This window comes from Bemisia tabaci, chromosome 1 (genome assembly GCF_918797505.1).
Source record: "Bemisia tabaci chromosome 1, PGI_BMITA_v3".
Classification (NCBI taxonomy): domain Eukaryota; kingdom Metazoa; phylum Arthropoda; class Insecta; order Hemiptera; family Aleyrodidae; genus Bemisia; species Bemisia tabaci.
In genome coordinates this window covers 69901065-69921372 of record NC_092793.1, presented here as the reverse complement: position 1 = coordinate 69921372, position 20308 = coordinate 69901065, and the positions used below count along the sequence as shown (strand labels likewise).

Sequence of the window (20308 nt, the reverse complement as noted above, 5' to 3'; positions counted from 1 at the left end):
TGGGTCAAATTACAAAAAAAAAAAAAAAAAAAAAAAACGCGTATTCTTGAATACCAGCGCAGCCGTGGTCGTAGATGACAAAAAAATCGCCTGGAAAAGGAGACGCAAAATTTTTCGCGGAAAACGACTACGAGAACTGCGAAAATCCGCAAAAATTCCCGGTGCCTGAATAGGCTCAGAAACTTCTGGGCCCCCTGGTAACACGGCTCCCTCCGGGGCCCGGGCCCCGGTACCAGGGACTCAGTATCTCCCCCTCCCTTGTGGCAGGCCTGGGCCTCAAGCAAAATCTCAATCAACAAAATTATTTTACTTTTGCCGGCAGATTGGTAATACAAAGGGAAACTTTTGTGATTCTAGGAGGCCCTACCGGGCCCCGGGGCTGGAGTCCCGGCAACCCCCCCCCCCCCCCTATGTGGCCGCCGCCGCCCCCCCCCCCCCCTGGGTGGTACGCCTTCCTTCTGATGCGGAAAAATTAACTCGTTTCACCGGTGTTTTTTTTTATCAAATCTCGAAAATTTTTAACGAATTGCAGAGCATCAATTTTTGCGTTTTGACGCGCGGTGTTCGCTCTTCCACCCCCACCCCCTTTCCCCGTGAGACCCCCTTTAGAATTTAGTGTGACGAAATCAATCACCGGTGTCTTTGTCGATTTATGTCTTTAGGACTTTTGCAGCTATTGCAAGCAGGGGGGATTATGCTACGCACATTGCTTCAAATAAATTTTTTTAGCATACTGAGGTAAAATTAATGTCCTTAGAGACAATGTCAAGGAAGGAAAAAAGTGAAAATATTGATCCCCCAACTTAAGGATCGGGTCAAAAAGTGCGAGGGTGATCATGAGCATTTGGAAAGTTTGGATTCTGTTGCCATTTTGATAGTAACCAGAATATAATGATCCAATAAATCGGAGCGTAAAATGAATGCGAAATGGACGCGTCTTGCGTATGGTATTGTCCTACTATCTCCCCCGTCTTGTCCTAGATAGCGGCACATTCGCGGTTTTTCGATAAGCCGCGCCAGCCGCGCGGTGCATGGTGGGAGCCTTGAACCCAAAATGACGTTCTCCCGACTCCCGTGTACGAAAATGGCGGCTGTTGTTTAGGTCCGTGAATACGTTCATCGCGTAACTTTCCCTATCGTAGTTTTAATTTGTAAGTTAATTTACTCTCAATCGGATCGGTTCAAGTGTTTTAGCTCGCCATTCAGTTATTTTTCACTTTCGGGCTCAGAGAATGTTTGAACTTCTAACACTCTTTCGTTGAAGTCGACTAGCACCAATGCAGACCAGTGGAGCATCTCTGATTTAATTCTTTCATTTTTGTTGATCTGGAAGTTCTGTTCGTTTTATATTCAGCCGAATTTTCTTTCGTTACATATCTTTTATGCGTTGGTTCCTAGTTTTCACAAGCCGTTTTTCTTTCTACCATTTTCCCAATCACTAGGATGCAGACAAGAGTCGTCCGCTAAGGTTATCAACGTTTTCTGTGTATATACGCTGCCTCAAGTGTTAATATGACGAACATTTAAGTTCATAAATCGTTGATTTTCCTGTCTAGTTATGTTTCATTTATGATGGATTGTCTTCGGCACGGTGTGGCTGTTTAATTTTGTGTGTTTGACGTGGTAAGTATTTTTTGTAGACTTGATAATGTGCTGAACAATTTTGAATGTGTGTCTTGTTTGTGGGTGTGTGAGTGAGATGCATGGATGAAAATGGGAGTAAGTTGTATTTACTCACAAACCCTCTCACTGCTAATTATGAACAGTTTTTCTCAACTTTCCTTGATCCCTCCATTAGATTTATTTATTTTTGGGAATCTTCTCCTTACATCATTGTCAATCAAAGCTCTAGACTTGGTCACATTGCATAGGACCTAATAGTCCTTGGAATCCATTTTTGATCCTAATTGCTTTCAGCAGTATTGAAGAACATACATTTTCTTATCTTTGATTTATCACCCATTGAAATCTATTTGGGTATTTTCTGCTGCATTTATCTGTAACTTTCCAATTCTTGATTATCATCTCCATAGTCTTCTCAAAAGTCAAAACCTCATCACAGTATCTTCTCCAATGCCTGGAACATGGCATCTTGCCTCCTCATCCATAAATTACTCAGTTTTATATTAATAATTGCTTCTATTCATCAATTTGGAAAGGCTGCACATAAGAGGGCCGAAGTAATGTTATACTGCATTGATAGCCTTTTAGGTTAAATGGGAACAAAGATTTTCTCAAAGCTGAATTTAACCTTTAGAACCTGTTTTCTCCCTCTTGTCGCGCTTACACAAAGCAAGTGTACTTTTATTTTGCTTATTTATTTTTTTATATTTTGTTAAAACAAGAAATGGAATGCTGTCTCTCTGAAATAGCTTAATCTAATGACGAAAATCTCTTTTTACTATACTCAAGGGAGGTATCCAGTTATTGAAACCAACTGCAGGTAGAGCTTGTGCATTGGATGTTGAGACAAACATCAATCTCTGATTAGCTCTGAATTCGTACCACTCAACAGCTGAATACATGTAGTCAGGTGTGGCACCACCGGTGAATGGTGACATAAACAATACTTTGACGTTTGTCTCAACATGTGATGCGCGAGCTCTATGCGAAAAGCAAGTATTTATTGAATTATGCACCGAAGTACAAGAAAACGAAGAAATTGGCTTTAGGTAGTCAAAGAGTGCAAACGGCCTCTGCACTAAATGAGAAACAGTACAACATAAAATATTTTTGACTCATAAACACGCCTTTAGTACCATTCATACTTGCAAACCTACAAGTGATTATCAGTGTCTTTTTGAAAATTCTTTAATTTTATTGACTGTCTATTTTTGTGAATAAATTATAAGTAACTCAGTATCTGAGCCGAATTTTATACACTAACTTAATCAGTCATTCATCCAACCATGTGTTTTTTCACAAAACACTAAGTATTTAAGGCTAGGTCAATCCATGATGTTCTCTACCAATCCAAAAAACAGTTAAAGTATATTCATGTATCAAATTTTGCAATGACATTTAAAATTTTGTCATTTGTACTGATTGTGTTCGTATTTTTGACCAGACCTAGGTATGTAGTATGCAGTCACTGGTGATCTCAGATGATCTTTTGTCATCAATCTTTATTTATGTAGTAGTTCCCCTTTGTAAATTCCCCATGGGAAGAAATAAAGTATCATCTTATCCTATCTTATCATATTTATCTACCTATTAGTGTAGTAGAAAAAGATTGTCAAATATTCAGTGTACTGTGTTCAGATAAGAATTGCAGTACACTCTATAGGGCTTTTTTTTTATGCGGATCGCAGTGGAACGCGGTGGATCGCGATGAACATCGGTATTTTTTTATTCCGTTCCTCAGCGTGATCCAAGCGTTCCAGGTGGATCAGGGTGGAACGCTGGATCGCTCTTCCGAGGTGGGGCGAGCTCGCGATCCACTGTGATCCTAACCTAATGCGAGGAAGTTGCCGTCCCCAAAAAATCAAAACAATAACAAATCGAACCAAATTCCAAGTTTGGATTTTTTTATCACTTGGAACACTTGAATCGGTCCGGATCGCTCAGGATTCTGATCCAGTGCGTTCCACTCCGATCCACCCTGATCCGCGATAAAAAAAAGCCCTAAAGGCTTAAATAATGACATATTTTGAATGAGTGCATTCGAGACTGCCTCACAACCAATCAGATTCACTATTGAAAAGATGAGGTCCTGCATTCTGTTTCGAGACCCAGCAGACAATTTTTAAACCCATTATGAGCTGAGCATTGTGTTGGATTAGAAATTGGAATCTAAATTTAGTCAGTCAAAATGTGGATTTTTTGACGACCGTAAGCATTAAAAGACTCCTATCTCCTTAGTTTTTTCTGCTTCAATCTATAATTATGTCTTTGTTATTTTCAGAGTTGGCTGACAAACTGAAAGATGACAGACACTCGAAGGAGAGTTAAACTCTACGCTTTAAATGTTGATAGACAGTGGGATGATCGAGGAACAGGCCATGTTTCGTCTACTTATGTTGACCGCCTGAAAGGGATTTCCCTTTTGGTGCGAGCGGAGGCAGATGGTTAGTATATGTGTGTCTCTCATCAAGATTTTTTTTGTATTTAATCTGAAACTCAATCGGAAAGACATGCTTTTTTATCATTTTTCTTCACCACCCACTTATCTCAAGTATAGATGCCCTTCCCCTTCAACCACTTCATCTTTCATCTTAGTCGCAAAGCAGTAATACAGTTTCTTTTTTGTCTCATTCTGATGAGAATAAAGTAGATTTTCAGCTAAAAACTTAGAGCCCCCTGACTAGGGGGAACAATGCAATTAACAAAGAAGCTCACTTGTATCTAATGTTCAGAAAATCTCTTCATTAATTTCAAATGAGAAAAACATCTTCCCTAGAACCCATGATGAAGGTAATCAAGTGGTTGATTAAAAATTCAGGTAATAGAAGGAAACCTAAATTCAGACACCTGTAATAGTTACGAAATTCAGTTTTCCGGGTAAATTTCATAGAGTTTAAAAAGAGAACAGATTCCTTAAGGGCAGGGAATTTTTGACTCATCATGAAAAGTCACCAAAAACAGTGTGCAGGAAACTTAAGTATTAAGGTGCAAGACAATGCTAGATCAAAAAATAGTCGGAAGTGAAATCATAATGTACCAAAAGCTATTTTTCTCCTGCAGTAGATACTAAAGATAGTTAACTTTGTCAAATTGATCACAAAAAAAAATAATAATAATTAAGATGAACGAAGAAGCCGAACAGCACAAATAGGTAAGTAACTTTATCAAATTGATCACACAAAAAAGAAAAGAAAAGAATAATTATTAATATAGATGAAGAAAGAAACTGAAAGGCACAAACAGGTACTGGAATTGAGAAAAATTTGATTAAACTTTTTAAGGTATAACTCGCTATCTCCGATATCATTGTATTTTCATTGTCTTTCTTTTGGAATACTTTCTTATTTATGTCCTTTCAATGTTTTTTTTTTCTTTTTTCACAGGTTCTTTACTGCTAGAATCAAAAATTTTACCAGACACTTTGTATCAGAAGCAACAAGTGAGTAGTCTACAAATTTTTGTCTCTTCAGCCTTAAAAGTATAATTTATATCTGTCTTAATCCTCTGAAGTTAATGTTGTCCCAAATATTACCTCAAATTTCATCGTATGCAGCTTTTTGAAGACGCATAAAAAGTTTTTTCTACCTAGATCAGCCATGTAACTGACCTTTAAGGTCTTTTTAAGAGGAAAGAAAAAGAAAATTCTAGTTACTGCTGGTAAAAATGTCTAACTCGAGCATCATCTTTCAATGATTTCAAGAAGAACAAATATTCTTAAGCAATCAGTAGTGAGTTCTAAGACTCTCTGCAACCTTGCTACTAACTCATTCTTAACCTTCAAAGGTCCTTTGTTGCTATTAGTTGTAATCAAATGTAAGTAAATTTCTTACCTACAATCAAATTTGTCAAAAATATTTATGCTCGATTACTATTGTTGACTGCTTGATTGTGCGTGTGATCTGCCAGTGAGGTCCAAAAAGACTCGAACTGATATTAGATCTCTCAGCGTCACCCCAGTGCAGCATCCCAATACATCTGCCTGGACTCAACTCTCCCCTTCCTCTGTATTGCATTATACAGTGTAGATGGTACACTGTTCTAACATCTTGTTTCCATTTTTGTTTGTGGACTTTTATTCAATTTTCCACAACTTTTTAAGGAGTTTATGTAACAAATTTGCTAAACTTAATGTTTGTTTCAGGATACCCTGATAGTGTGGGCTGAAGGAGATAATTTTGATTTGGCACTAAGCTTCCAGGAAAAAGCAGGTTGTGATGAGATTTGGGAGAAAATATGCCAGGTAAACTAGTGTATTAGAATTTGGTCAATGCGCACCATGTGTGACGCAACATTATGTGACATCATGGTTTAGTTTCCATTTTAAGTAATTGATTACCATAACTTGCCGCTATTAGATTAAATAGCACCTATAACAGTGCATGAGAGTATATATCACGTAATATCCACAGAATTAGGATAAGTTGTTTAGGATAGAAAAGGAAAACAGGTGAGAAAAGCTGTTAAATAATCAGAAGGCTCAACATTTTCGCCCCCCCCCCCCCCACCACCACCACGATGCAGTATCAAATCAAATAAAGAATGCAATCCTCATAAATTAGCTGAAAGTCATCGGGTATCTATAAGTGAATATCACAAAAGTGAATAAATCTGGATGTATTGAAATTTTCTTGTTCTGTTTATTTTTCAAAAGTTCAATTCACCAAACTGTGTGTCCATATTTTACAGGAAAATAATTTGCCGTAGAGATATGAAAAAAATAAGAGGGACTTTAAAGATTAGAATTTCATGGTCAAAATATGTTCACCATTTATGTTACATATGTTCACTTCGTAGTATGTACTTAGTTGTCCTGAATTTATCACCTCTAAGAGAATTTTTCTCTCCTCAATGTTTATTTTGATTTCTGCAGGTTCAAGGAAAAGACCCGTCTGTTGATATTACACAAGAAGTTGTTGAAGAATCTGAAGATGAGAGATATGATGAAATGCCGGACTCAGGTCCTCCTATCGAACTACCTCCTGTTGAACTTGGACGTCTAGAGGAAATCAAAAGAGTAAGCTAATTGTTGATTCAATATTAAGAATCAAGGGTTGCATATTTCTTTTTATTGATCATCCGTCTACATAAAAAAGATGGATTAAAATTTTAGCAATAATTAAAAGCTCAACTTTCGACTAAATATTATAACTGTATCAAAAGCTGAGGCTTGATGAGAAAAAGATGAAGTCAATGGTAATTTGTGCAACCTGTTAGATAGATTTATTCAAAACGTATTAGTAGAGGTATCTATAGTTTAGAAAGTCTCTTGCTTTTGGCTTGATTGCATTAGCAGTTTAAAAATTTAAATTTTCTTTTGCTTGGTCTATGCTCCTTGTGGAGTTTGAGAACTTCTAGAGAAAAATTGAATAGCTTTTTGTAGTTTTTGTGATTTGCTCATACTTCAAGACATGAAAATGCTCCTTCATGACTCTAACGATTCTCTAATAAGTTTTTGTCAATCATCTCCTCTTTTCCACCCTCATTCTTTGCAAATTTTGTGGTTGTCTTCTTAACAAGTCACTAATTCTTTTTAACAATTTTTCAATTTACAGTTGATTAGTTCAAATATATCATCCTCAACAAGGAAAGAAAAATTAGCAGAAGCGATAGAAAATGAATGTTATATTAGTAAGTTGATGGATGTTTTCCATATGTGTGAAGATCTTTCCAACATGGATGGGCTGCACCACTTGTATGACATAATGAAAACAATTTTTCTCCTCAATAAAAATGCACTATTTGAAGTGATGTTTGCTGGTAAGTTCAACTTCAGTTTTAAAGTACCCTTCTGTCGTGTTTTATCTAAAAATTTGGTACAATTTTAATTTTTCTATAAATGACGAATTACTGTAGATATTTTCTATCTACCAAATCTTAGATGGTAGTAAATGTTTTTCTAGTAGTTTAGCTACTTCTTCTCACTAAATAAATTATGAATCTTTTTTATCCATTTCTGAAGCGCACAATGATGTAAAGATATGATTATGTCAGAGGGTAGAAGTGCGTCAAAGTGTGAATGACCAGTCAACTCAGTATTTCAACCATTTTGCGCATTTCATTGAGCTTTTTGACGTGCCAAGTGATACATGAGTGATCAGGAATTAAGAATTAAAGTACCCAAGTATTAATTTATACTGAGACACCCTATAATTATATGTGTTGAATACGTAAACAAGTGTTAAAAAGCTAAAAAAAATTCATATTACTTCGCACCAACAAAACATACTTATTCTGATTTTTCTGTGTTTTTTCTTCCAGATGATTTAATATTTGATATCGTAGGATGTTTGGAGTATGACCCATCAACAACTGCGCCAAGAAAACACAGGCAGTATCTTAGGACAATGTCTAAGTAAGTTCACTTTTACTCATATCTAATTTTAAAAGTTTTGAAGCGTCCGGGGTTTGTTGTAGAATTTTCAGAAAGCTTTCATCAAAAATGTTTTGAAAGTAAGAAGAAGCTTTGTAATGGAAATTATATTTTTTACATTACCTGATGAAGTAATACAATCAGAATTATTTTTTCTTGAAGCATCGATTGAAATAAGAATAAATACTTTCTATTGGTCTGTTTTTCAACTGGTTTAAAGCCCTCAACCTTTTTCTCCAGGTTTCTCTTACCCTCCTCTTGCTATGTACAAGCAGGTGGGTTGGAGCAGGACGCCTGTACCTTGTTGCATTCAGTTTTAGATCCCTGTTCACTGAACGGCGTCCCATACAGTAGACCTTTTTTGGTGTCATCCATTAGAATTTCTAATTGTGCCTAACCTAATTTGTGCAGGGAGGAAATTAATTAATTGTTTTCCAATGAGAAGTAACCATATTTTTTTAAAGTATACTAGGTGTTAAGATGGGTTCAGTTTATTGACTTATTTATTAATATTCATCTTAATTATTATTATTATGAATTATCATACTATTTTTGAATTTGAAAATGTTAACATGTTAAATGTTGAAGTTTTTAGTCCTTTACGTCTAACCCTTTTACTTCTCCACCATTTTTTTCGATATTTTCTTGGAAAGTCACTCGATTTTCCCTCTCTCCTAGCAGTATGTTTTATATAAATTTCCAACTATGAAGTTGGCTGTTTCTCTTAGAAATAATAAAACGGGAATGGAAATTTTGAAACATCTCAACTGAGATACAGGGTTTTGCACTTTGGTCATCCGTATATGTTATGCTGGCAACAAAAAAGATAGGACCCATTGTTGCCAACCTAAATAAATCTATTGATGATGAGATAAAATCTTAGGATCAACTCACGCATCATAAGCGCTTATCTGATAAGGTCCATTTTTTTTGCGATGAATCGCAAGTGTCAAACTTCGGAATGAATTCCTAATTGTTTTTAATTATTGCTTTCTAGGTTCAAAGAAGTGATTCCGATCTCAAATCCAGAACTTCTGGCTAAAATCCACCAAACTTACAGGGTGCAATATATTCAAGATGTAGTGCTACCTACACCTACTGTCTTTGAAGACAACATGCTATCTGCACTTTCCAGTTTTATATTTTTCAACAAAGTAGAAATAGTTACTCTAATACAGGTTAGTCTTCTGTCACTGATCTCAGCACTATACTCTCTCTCATTTTCTATTAATTGGTTCCTATCAGCTTTTATTTTACTTTGGTCACCATCATCAAAATATCCCCTACACCAACTTTAATGCAAAAGTTTATTACAGTGAGATTTCTGGTGGCCGGGAAACGTGAAAAGTCAAGGAACTTTTAGCAACTTGGATACGTCAGGGACTGCAGAGGAGAAGTCTAAGAATTTAGTGAGCAGCATTTATCAGAAGTCAGCAAAGTTAAAAGGAAAATTAATCTAAGTGGAAGTTTTGTTTGAAGGTCCGGGGTAATCAGAGAATTAGAAAATGAAGAAATTATGGAAACCCTGTAGAGTTATCTCATGGTCTACTGCTGTGTTATCTAAAGAGCAGTAACCGTCAAATTTTTGTAGAAATCGAGTTTCTCTCAAAATTAGTGTAATCTAATCAAGATGAACTTGCAGATTTAACTAGAACAGCAAAATGTGTACTCTTTGTATCAAAACGAGACCTACGAGAAAGCAGTAATTCTGCATAAATTGACTTAGCCTCACACAGAGCTGCAATAAGGGGTACAACTCCCCCGAAGTAAAATGACTCATTGAGTAAAATATGTAGCGCCTCTCTCTGCCTATTTCCAACCTTAAAATTTGCGGGGGAAAAATTGTCCGAAACGCAACCACAAGAGCATGCAGAAGATAGCACTTACAGCTGTCCTGCTTTGAATGAAAATGTAAGAGGCCATTTTTATGAAGTTTGAAATAAAAGTCGTTGATTTTTAATCATCCTCATTAGCTGGCACATTTTTGCTTTGAATACTATGTAACAATTATCAATAATATTTTGATCGTCTTTATTTCACAGGAAGATGAAAAATTCCTTCCTGATCTACTGGGGCTATTAACAGATGAAAATACCCCGGATGCAAAACGAAGGGACTTAGTTTTATTTCTAAAGGAATACTGTAATTTTGCTCATAGCCTGCAGCCTCAAGGAAAAGAAAGCTTCTATAAGGTAACTACATGTCAGCAAAGTTTCTTTAAAAATTTATTTCGAGTTCTTTTTACGAGGATTCACTAGAGAGAATAACCATTTATCTTCAATTGAGCACCAGACAGGGTTAGATACAGAGAGTATTATGCACAACTTAGCACAAGCATGACAAGCATACAAGCTTCTTTTTTTAAATTTTATTACATGCTCAAATTTTATAGTTTAATGACGCATTGCAAATTCTAATGGTAACTCATAAATGAGAAGTAACAGTTTTTTGTGTTTACAAATTTAAACTTCCTACTCCTCCAAAAAACTAAGTATATTGGAATCATAATGGGCATTTAACTGGTTTTACCTCTAAATTTTATTATGACACCTAGTGTATCAAACTTTAAATATGTGTATCATGCTCGGTATGTAATCATGCTAAGAGAACATGTTTTTTGGTGCTTCAACTTTTCTCCCGTCTTATAACTTATATGGATAGAGGGAAGCAAAACTGTCACATCTACTCTGCAGCGTTTCAAAATCTAATTTCCTAATTCAATTTGCTTGAAGGAAACCAACTGTTATTTTTGTTTGAAATTTCTTAGAGATAACCTCCATATGGGCAAGAAAAACTGCAAAAACCTTCGAGTGGAGATGTTGGTTGGTTTCCTTCCAGAAAATCAAAACAAGACATGAGGTTTTGAAACACTGTAATGTAGACGTAATTTTTTTGCTTAACTCAATTTGGGTGCAGCTCAAGATGGAATACGGCAGAAGTGATTCTGTCAGACATCCATCCATAAGATTTTACAAAATTTTCCCCAGAAATGTGCCCCATAGCATTTAAAATGTAAATAGCAATCTAAAAAAATGTTAAATCTGTCTCTGTAAGATTTTGTTGTGATATTGTTGTCCATTTTACACCCAATCCTTGAAATTCTCTTAAAGTTTAGAAGCCACTAAGTGGCTAACATTGTACCTATAATTCCATTCGATTTCTTTGTCTCCATTTTCAGACACTCTCATCTTTAGGTATCCTGTCAGCATTAGAACTTACTTTGCCGTCTGATGACTTACCTACAAAGACTGCTTCAATCGACATACTCACGTATATAGTTGAATTTTCTCCATCTGTTGTAAGAGAGTATACTTTGCAGCAAGCATCAACAAGTGATGAAGAGGAACTACTTCTAATCAACGTTATAATAGATCAAATGATAACCGATACAGACCCAGAGCTAGGACGAGCTGTTCAGCTAATGGGAATCCTGAAGATTTTGATCGATCCAGAAAACATGCTTGCATCGAGTAATAAGTCCGAGAAGACAGACTTCCTCACTAATTTTTACAAGCATAGTATACACGTCTTAATAGCACCCCTGCTCGCAAACACTGTAAGCAATGAACCTGCTAAGGATGATTGTCAAACTGTTCAGTTACTCGGAATCATCCTTGAACTCCTTTCTTTCTGTGTAGAACATCACTCTTACCATATAAAAAATTGTATCCTCACCAAAGATCTTCTTAGGAGAATACTTGTTCTCATGAAGTCATCGCACACGTTCCTAGTTTTATGTAAGTATTCAATTTTCCTGCCGTAGTTTTTTCTTATCTTAGATCAAATTGGGTCTAATGCAAGATACTGAACACGTGTTAAACTTTTGTTGGCCATACCTTGCTATCGGACCCATTGAAAAATTCTAATACCTACTTGATACCACATTTTACAGATTTTTCTTGCAGTCCTTGTGACGCAACAAACCTAAATAAGCTTCAAGATCACAATAGAAAATTATGCGCAGTAAAATTTATAGCCACAAATCTTTAAAAAAAAACATTGACCTGGAATCAAATAATGGGTCGGTTGAGTCTTTCATTTTATTATTATTATTTATTTTTTTATTTTTTATCATATCATTTAGAATTTTTAGGTGAAATAAGCTTACTGTTTTTCCCCAACTTTTTTCGATGATAGCAACCAGTAGAACAGTTCACTTAAAATTGAAAAAAAAATAGGGTAAACCTGTAAAACATAAACTTTTTCATAGTTCCTTTTGTTTATTTTTAAGTCCAGTTTTGCAAATTTTAAGTATTTGCAGGCTTTAACATAAATGTTCTTTCAGTACAAATATCATATTGTTTTTTTCTTGTGTTTCAGGCGCTTTAAGGTTTATGAGAAAAATTATAGCTTTAAAAGATGAATTTTACAATCGATACATAGTTAAAGGCAATTTATTTGCGCCAGTGATTGATGCTTTCATCAGGAACAATGGAAGGTACAACTTGCTGGACTCAGCTGTTCTGGAGATGTTCGAGTTTCTAAAATTGGTAAATTTTATCTTTTAGAATTCATTACAAGACATTTTTTTTTACTTCTCTTTGAGGATTATGTCCCTTGTTCTGAATATTTTAAATCATTACTCTGAATTCAGTATCTTTGATTAGTGAGATGAGAATCTTTAAACAGGTAGGCAAGCATGTTGATCTTGCTGGTTAAAAATGATGAGATCTAAGATTGAATAATTTTATTAGTGTACATGTTTTCTCTGTATGTTTTTATGTAAAACCTGATTTTTTGTTTTGTTTTTAGGAGGACATCAAATCCCTCTGTTCCCATGTTGTAGAAAATTATGGAAAAGTCTTGGATGAAGTTGATTATGTACAAACGTTCAAAGCGTTGAAATTGAAGTACAATCAAAATCAGGACAAACTGAGGGACCGAGATAAAACCTCTATAGACAGGTATATCACTTAAATTATCTTGTTCTTATCGTCCGTTAGAGAGTTTCTCATGAAGCGTTTTGATTTTAAGAACATTGTGAAAGAGGTGATCGGTTTAGTTCTTTCGTTCTTGTAGAGTTTAGTCGGTGATATCTGGCGAGTATATCTTTTTGTCAGTTGGCAGTCCTGTGAAACTTGACCCAAGAGTGAACCGAATGCTCTTGCGGAAACTTATCTACGCTTGTTCATCAGGAAGCTTCTCATTTATTATAAGATATATTTACAATTCCTTGTGGTTTTCTCTTGCCTTAAAAGAAAGAAAGTTCAGTTAAATTCTTTGACATGATGTGACAAAGGTCAGACGCAATAAATGCATCCATAACTGGAATGATAGTAAGCTGATAAATTTGATGAACTTTTATAACAGTGATTAAGGGTGATGGTATTCTTTGTTTCAGGGATTAAGTTTCTTTATGGTTAATATTAAATTTGTTCTAATGATCTTTTGTTTTTAGTGTGCTCAGAAATAGTAGATTTAGACGTGATCAAAGGCAGCTGGAAGAAGAGGAGGAAATGTGGTTTAACGAAGAAGATGAATTCGAAGAAGGAGAAGCTGTGGTTCCAGCCAACGCTAGCATTGCCAGCAATATCATAGCGAAAAAAATTAGTTCAGAGTTGGATTCATTAGGTTGGTATCGATCTCCTACTTTTACCTGCTTAGCTTTTCAGAAGAGAGCAGCATTGATGCTGGAAGTTTTGATTCAAAGAAGTGGCCGCTCTAAGCACATTAGAGTAATTTTTATAAATTAGAGAGGGAAAAAAGTTTTGTAATAGATTGCAATTCTAAACTCTAATTTCTCTTATGTTTTTAGGAACCTAAATTTAATTGCATCTTTCCTTGTAGATGGCCTGCCCATCTCACTAATTATTTAACACGCTCACTGCCTGGCTATCGGAGAGGTGGTTTCTACGGATCTGCCACAGAACTAGTTGTTTTCCACTATTTTTGTGGATAACTAGCAATTGCAGCAAGAGGCAGTAATTTCGATTGAAGACATTTATTTTTTGTTGTTTTTTGTTCCCTTGATTTTCTCGTCCGTCAGGAACAATTACGCAAAAATCTGTCTGCAGTGAACAAGTTAAAATCCAAAAAGAAAGGTTCTCTGTCTGAGAGAGTAATGTGAAACCCAACATTTCTTGGCTTTTACATAGTTTTTGAGCCTATCAGTGCATCCAGGGGCTCGTTCTTACCAGTAACTATCAGTAACTACCATTGATTAAAATGTTTCTCCGACATTTAAAACCCTTCTATTTTTTGTTTCATCATTATTAGCTGAACAACACAATCAACTTCCATCAGTATAATGTCCCCTGTTTTGAGTGTGTGCAAACAAGGAGGGGAAAAAATTAACATAATTTTTTTACTTCATTTATTTATTTTATCCTCTTTTTTTTTTTTGCTCTCTTTTTTCCACCTCCAGCTTTGTTTAGATTTGCTGGAGTCACTGGTACATTAAATATGAAACCCAATATCATAATCTTAAACTCTGTGAAAAAATAAATAAAGAGCTTTGTGGCACTGATCTATTTTCCAAATTTTCATCCGTTAATATGCAAGAATAGTCATGTATCTTTTTTTCCTTTTTTTCCCCAAATGATTGAATAATTTAATTCTCAATGACTCGTAAGGATCATTATTCATGTTATGTCAAGGAAAAGTGCAAAAGGTGGCGCCTTCATATACTCTGACTTTCGTCGCAATATTATCCCTAAAAATTATTAAATTATCTCCTAGTTATCCTTATCAAGTATATTTTATGTGCTCTCACTATTTAACTTTTTCCTAGTAGGTAAACCAGTCGGAGACAGGAAAAACGAAGGTTGCAGCGGTGGCAAAGCGGTTGGTGCTAAAGCATCGCTGATGAACAACAATTTGTCCTCATCTGGTCCCCTGAGCCCAACTTCAACAGACAATAAGTGCGCTGCTCTTTTCAATAAGGTAAGCTGTATTTTTCAATCCTCTCCTTAGTTTCTAGTGATATCATTACATCTGTCTCTTTGTGAACCTTTTAGATCCCAGTTTAGAAATTTAAAGTCTTTAGATGGAATTAATCTATCAATTGAATTTTCAAGCTGGCTGCTGATAAATGGCTGAGGAACAAGATGATTATGATAATAGGACTGGCAGAGGGGAAGTTGGAAAGAACAGAAAAGGAAGCAGTGAAGGCAGTGTATAGTGCATTAGCGGTCGGCAAATAATTATCAAGGAAAGGAATCAAGCAGTCTGCACTCCTTAGTCGCTCTTCTGGGATCCCTACTCACTGACACTCAATCCCTCAAAATCTCTTGCTCTGAACAAACTAATTCTTGATCGTTTTTCCTCCTTTCTCTAATTGGTTTTTCATTGCAGAATTTTCTTCAAGGGTCATTCCATGCCAACTGGTGTCACCTTGAAAAAGTGACCTTCTCAGAATTTGATGAAATTTGGCGCACTCAGTGTACATGCATAGCTTAGGAAAAATCCAAAATTTTTAGTTGATTTGACCACCCATTGGGCTTTTATGAGACACTGACATCCCTCAAAAGAGCCCAGCTTACGCGAACTTTCAGTGTCTCATAAAAGCCCAACAGGTGCTCAAATCAACTTGAAATTTTGGTTTTTCACTGAGCTATGCATGTACACTAAGTATGCCACATTTCATCAAATTCTGAGGGGGTCACTTTTTCAAAGTGACACCAGTTGGCATGGAATGACCATCTAGTTTTATTTTTCCGTAACCAAATAACCTTAGTGGTCCAAAGCCTCAAAGTCACTTGTGAGATTTGAGCCTGCGTGCTCACCTTAAATGGGTTAATAATTGAATCGACGTATGCGAAAACGTCCGAGGTCTAAGACAGTATTTCAGAATTTGAGCCGACAATTTTGTTTTAACTTAACGACACAAGATGGTTAGGTTGGGTTAGAAACAAAACATTAGAAATGTAGAACAATTTTATAAATAATACCCCAAGTGTAATTAAACGTTTACAAAATAGATCGATCCTATTCATCTGTGTCAAGGGACAAAAGAAACCCACCGCTATTATGAAACCCTGTATTGGACAACGGACGTTTTCGCTTATGTCGATTCAATTATTCTCTGATACGAGTAATGGCAGTAAAATATAAAAATGAAGCTAACCCTTTGCTCATTGAGGGGAAATTGAGGAATATGTCTAAACTTTTGTGTTTATTTTTCCAGGCCCTAGTGGACTACGAGGGTGACTCAGATGAAGAGGAAGAAGAAGTGGGTCAGCTACTATCACCCCACAAAAGACCTCGATTTTCATAGACTTAATTGAACTGTGCCACCTTTTAATGATCGAAATAAGTTGATGAATGGTAGAATGAGTTTTTGTTAGGAGTGTTTCATGTGAATGAACAATTCGTGAATACTATTTTATTGTAAAAAGTTTTTGTTTACTTTTAATTATGTGTACGTAGTTTATGTTTTACAATTGATCATCTGAAAGAAGGCTTGCAACCGTCAATCCCTAAAATGAGAAGAATCGCGAATTTTGTAAATTACTAAGAAATATTATCGTAACAAATGTTGCTCTATTTTTAATGCTCACTCGTATGTTGTGTTTTATAAAAGGGTGTCATTTGTAAGGTACACTATTTTAATCGCTATTAATATACGTTTTTTAAAGAAAATTGATTTGCTCTTCACTTTCTTTTCTTGCCTATATTTTAGTAATTTTTACCATGATTATTTCATTGTGCTGAACAAAAATGCTGTTTTCATCGACCAAGTTTTTTTATTTTTATTTTATGATTATCATAGTGAAGAATCAGTTGATTCACATGCACTCATTAAATTTTTGTGGTTAGGAAATGCATATGAAGAAAATTTTCAGTCGAGCATACATAAACAAGTTGATTTTAAGTTGGAACGAGTTAATTGCCCAGATGAGAGCTTTAGTCCATGTAAGAATACTAGCATTGTGGGGCTCATCTCGACAATGAACTTGCTCTCTTTCAGGAACAACCTGTTTATTTATGTTTGAGTATACCTCACAACAGAAACATGTTAGACTGCACTACATGATCCAATTTTCTGCACAGTTTGATTTCTCTCCCCTCAAGAGAATGTAATTTTGCTGCAAACTTTGTGACTCCAAAGGCAAAGGACATGACGAACTTTTCGAAATTTATTTTTGGTCTTCTTACGGAAAATGCCTGGGGGCATCCTCTGCTTCTTGGAGCACCCTAGTATTTGCCCTTTTTGGTTGTGACAACAATAATATGGTACACCCAACTCATGATATAGACATTTTTCCAACATTTGTTTTTGTGGGTCACATAGGAAGTTGAGCATAGACTGAAAGAAACTTTTTTTTTTAAATCATTTTGTACCATGAAAAATTGCAATTTTTAAATTTTTGCACCTTAGGAATTGGCACGGCAAGGAAATTTTTCAACTTTAAGTTGTGTGCACAGACAGGACCTGTTAAGATTTTTCAGCTGAAAACAAAGTTCAACTGAATTCAATGATACGTTCAAAAGATAAAAGCAGTTGAAGGTTTTGCCCAAGAAGCCTGCACAATTCAAAACGTCGTACGCGGCACTGTACCAACCAAAAGATGGATCTTACTCGATAGGGGGCTGAAGCCAAGAGGAGATGGAATGGCCTTTCTGGAATAAGTTACTCAAGTCAAATTCCCAAGAAATTCGTCAATAGAAAACTAAGAATCCTGACCACAAATTTTGGTGTGGGTGAGTACTTGTATTTAGAGTAGGAAGTCAGAGACTTGAAGAGGACATTTATTGGAGTGAAATTTTTATGACCGGGAGGCCCAGAGGTGCAAAATAAAATTTCATGGGCTGCAGTTTCATGAAACAAAGAATTTGGCAGGGGCTGGGTATGCAACCCGCATCAATATTCATGAGTTGATAAGGAACTTCGAAATTTGACTCAAGACCTTTTTTCCAAAATTTCAAATTTGAGATTTTACTGTTACTATCCCGTGGCATACTAAATTCATTGCAGAATTTCAAAACAATTCATTTTTAAAGTATCATTAAATTTTGCATCCCTGCTGAGAGGCCTGGAGTTAAGAAACCAGGGCTAAATAAGTGAGCGACCTGCAACACGTATTGACCAACTCTTGATATATTCTTTCCCAAAAACCGACCTTTCCGTCCTTTTACTACTTTACGTGATTCATACCCTCTTGGAACCTTTGACAGTATTAAAAAATTTCGTGAAATTTTGCATCACTGGTTTTAGTGCAGCTTTTAGCAGAAATGGCTTACTCTTCAACTTGACAACTATGTAACAATTACTAACCCACTCTTGTGAGGAGTGGGGGTGACAGATGTTTACAGTTGGTTTCATGCTTTTTGTTTTTACATTTTTGCGTCCTGTGTCGGTGAATTTGTGCAGCTCACATTGTTTTAAGTCTCAAATTAAAATGAATTTGAGCATTTTTTCACTCTGTTAACGAATAGTATCAGTTTTATATCAGGCTACTCCTTAAATTCAATAAATTTTGCATAGTTAGACCAGCATGAGGTGCTTGTGAACGGTTGTTTGTGCGATTGTGTTCTACTAATGTTCTTCAGACTGGTATGCATATGCACCTTATTATATTCTTTTGATTCAATAAGTGGTTTTTCAAGAAGCTGAAAACCACGAATGAACTTTAGCAGCTATCCTAATTTTTATTAAGTTCCAGTATTTTTCTGCGGCCTCTTCATCTACCTACCCTAATGGTTAAACTTAAAGTTAGAAGGTGAGCGAATATGTATTCGGTCCTCAGTTGAGTGAATGGAAGTTAGAAATATTCTTAATTTGACAATGCACCCATGGATACAACATCATCAAAACTGAGATGAATATTCATTATTATTATGGCATCAAAGAAAGACGATTAAGTCTGAACATCTTTCAATTAGCGGGGATTGATTGAATGTGTACCTACTGAAACCGTGGTAAATTGAAGTCAGTTACATTTAATTGGACGTATTTCTGTCAAACGGAACTAAGCGCCATCGGAGGAGGAAGATAGAGGGGGGCTTGGATTGGCGGCGGAATCGGGCGTCGGGCTCATTTCGTCCTATACTCACAATGCTTTTCCATGGCGCTTAGTTCCGTTTGATAGAAATACGTCCAATTGCTGAGAGGTTTTCTGTCTAATTTCATCGCAGCAGGAAATAAATTCATCTGCATCTTGCATTTCGAATCTTTTGACCCTCAGCAGATTCTTCGCCAAAATGTTGGAAGGTTGAGAACGATGCTATGGCACATATTGAACAAAACTGTATAGTAGGGATGAAAATCCTTCAAGAAATCTTGCTAGTCCCCAAGGCTGAACAAGCTCTAGACTCTAACCTCTTCCGAGGTACTGAGGTATCTTGTTCTTTAGATACGCTATGCTACAACACGAATGAGAACTTGGCACCGGCACCCAGCTTGTCAAATTATTTTAATGTAGGTATGTTGGCTCGCTCTGCAACATCAAAGCATCATTTTAAATCAGTATCTCTGTTAACTCTCCTTTTTACAGGTTTCAAACACTGATAGGAAAACCTGCAGCACTCAATCGTACTAATGTATAATGCAATTCCTCGAGTGCTTCAATTGCTGCAAGGTGCCAACAGAGAACAATGATGTACACACTTTGGATTTCAGTAATTGCGATTTAGCAGATGTTCCGCAAACTGTATTGTTGTACGAAAGAACTCTGGAAACACTGTTGTTGAACTCAAATCACGTATGTATTTGTCACTGCTAAACTTTCACTTGAAATTAATGGAAAGATTTTATTCAGTACTTACTAGCTGCTTCAGCTTGCTTCGCTGACCTCTGCACCTAGCCAGGGTGTCCGCCCTCTGGACCCATGATCACTTGCTTCGCGAGTGATTGTGGCTTGCTCTGCAAGTCAAGAGGTCACCTTGCGACTTTACTAGTTGCGTTTTTAGCAGCTTAAATCTTATTCTAAAGGGAATTTCAACATGGATATGCATACAACCTAACAGTACCTACATGTGAGATCTTAAGAATTTTCACTTTCGAAAAACTTAAAAACAATCAATGTGAAGAAATGGCGATTCCCATCGCCAGCAAAATTGCTCTGCTAAGTAGGGAAAAGTGGTCTTAAACGAGTGGATAAAATTCACAGAAAATTTTAAGAAAAACTTTCGAGTCACCTCTCTTGTAAGAAAATAAAACAAATCCATTTATACTCATGTCCTGCCTGTGTTTTATTTTATTTAATAGATTTATGATCTACCCCTGCCACTGTTTCACTGTCAGTCCCTCCAAGTCTTAAGTATTAGTAACAATGATCTTGCCATCATACCTGCTGCTATAGGATACTTAGTAAATCTGAGAGAACTGGATGTTAGCAGAAATAGTAAGTATCAAATAAATTTGATTTAATTTTT

At 36.0% G+C, this 20308-nt stretch overlaps 2 protein-coding genes across 5 annotated transcripts in view; both read left to right on the top strand.

Moving 5' to 3' along the window:
- Positions 1-1050: 1050 nt before the first annotated feature.
- flfl (serine/threonine-protein phosphatase 4 regulatory subunit 3 flfl) lies at positions 1051-16573 on the top strand. Of its 3 annotated transcripts, XM_019060265.2 has the most exons (16): positions 1051-1151; positions 1443-1623; positions 3905-4067; positions 5007-5062; positions 5765-5863; positions 6494-6637; positions 7176-7380; positions 7882-7975; positions 8991-9171; positions 10036-10185; positions 11172-11730; positions 12314-12483; positions 12746-12897; positions 13392-13564; positions 14724-14875; positions 16119-16573. In XM_019060265.2, the coding sequence occupies exons 3-16, from the start codon at positions 3926-3928 to the stop codon at positions 16206-16208; spliced, it is 2367 nt and encodes a 788-aa protein (XP_018915810.1). In that variant the 5' UTR covers positions 1051-1151; positions 1443-1623; positions 3905-3925; the 3' UTR covers positions 16209-16573. The 3 variants fall into 3 exon arrangements, with proteins under 3 accessions (XP_018915810.1, XP_018915811.1, XP_018915809.1); XM_019060266.2 differs by having other exon boundaries at positions 1054-1623; positions 14727-14875; XM_019060264.2 differs by having other exon boundaries at positions 1054-1623.
- A 1642-nt stretch (positions 16574-18215) lies between these two features.
- The window catches only part of LOC109043140 (uncharacterized), a 13643-nt gene continuing 11550 nt past the window's right edge, over positions 18216-20308 (top strand). The window contains exons 1-3 of one of the 2 annotated variants that reach the window (XM_019060239.2): positions 18216-18488; positions 19429-19635; positions 20142-20277. In XM_019060239.2, coding sequence (XP_018915784.2) covers positions 19480-19635; positions 20142-20277 — 292 coding nt within the window. In that variant the 5' untranslated portion in view covers positions 18216-18488; positions 19429-19479. The other variant, XM_019060240.2, reaches the window with a different exon arrangement.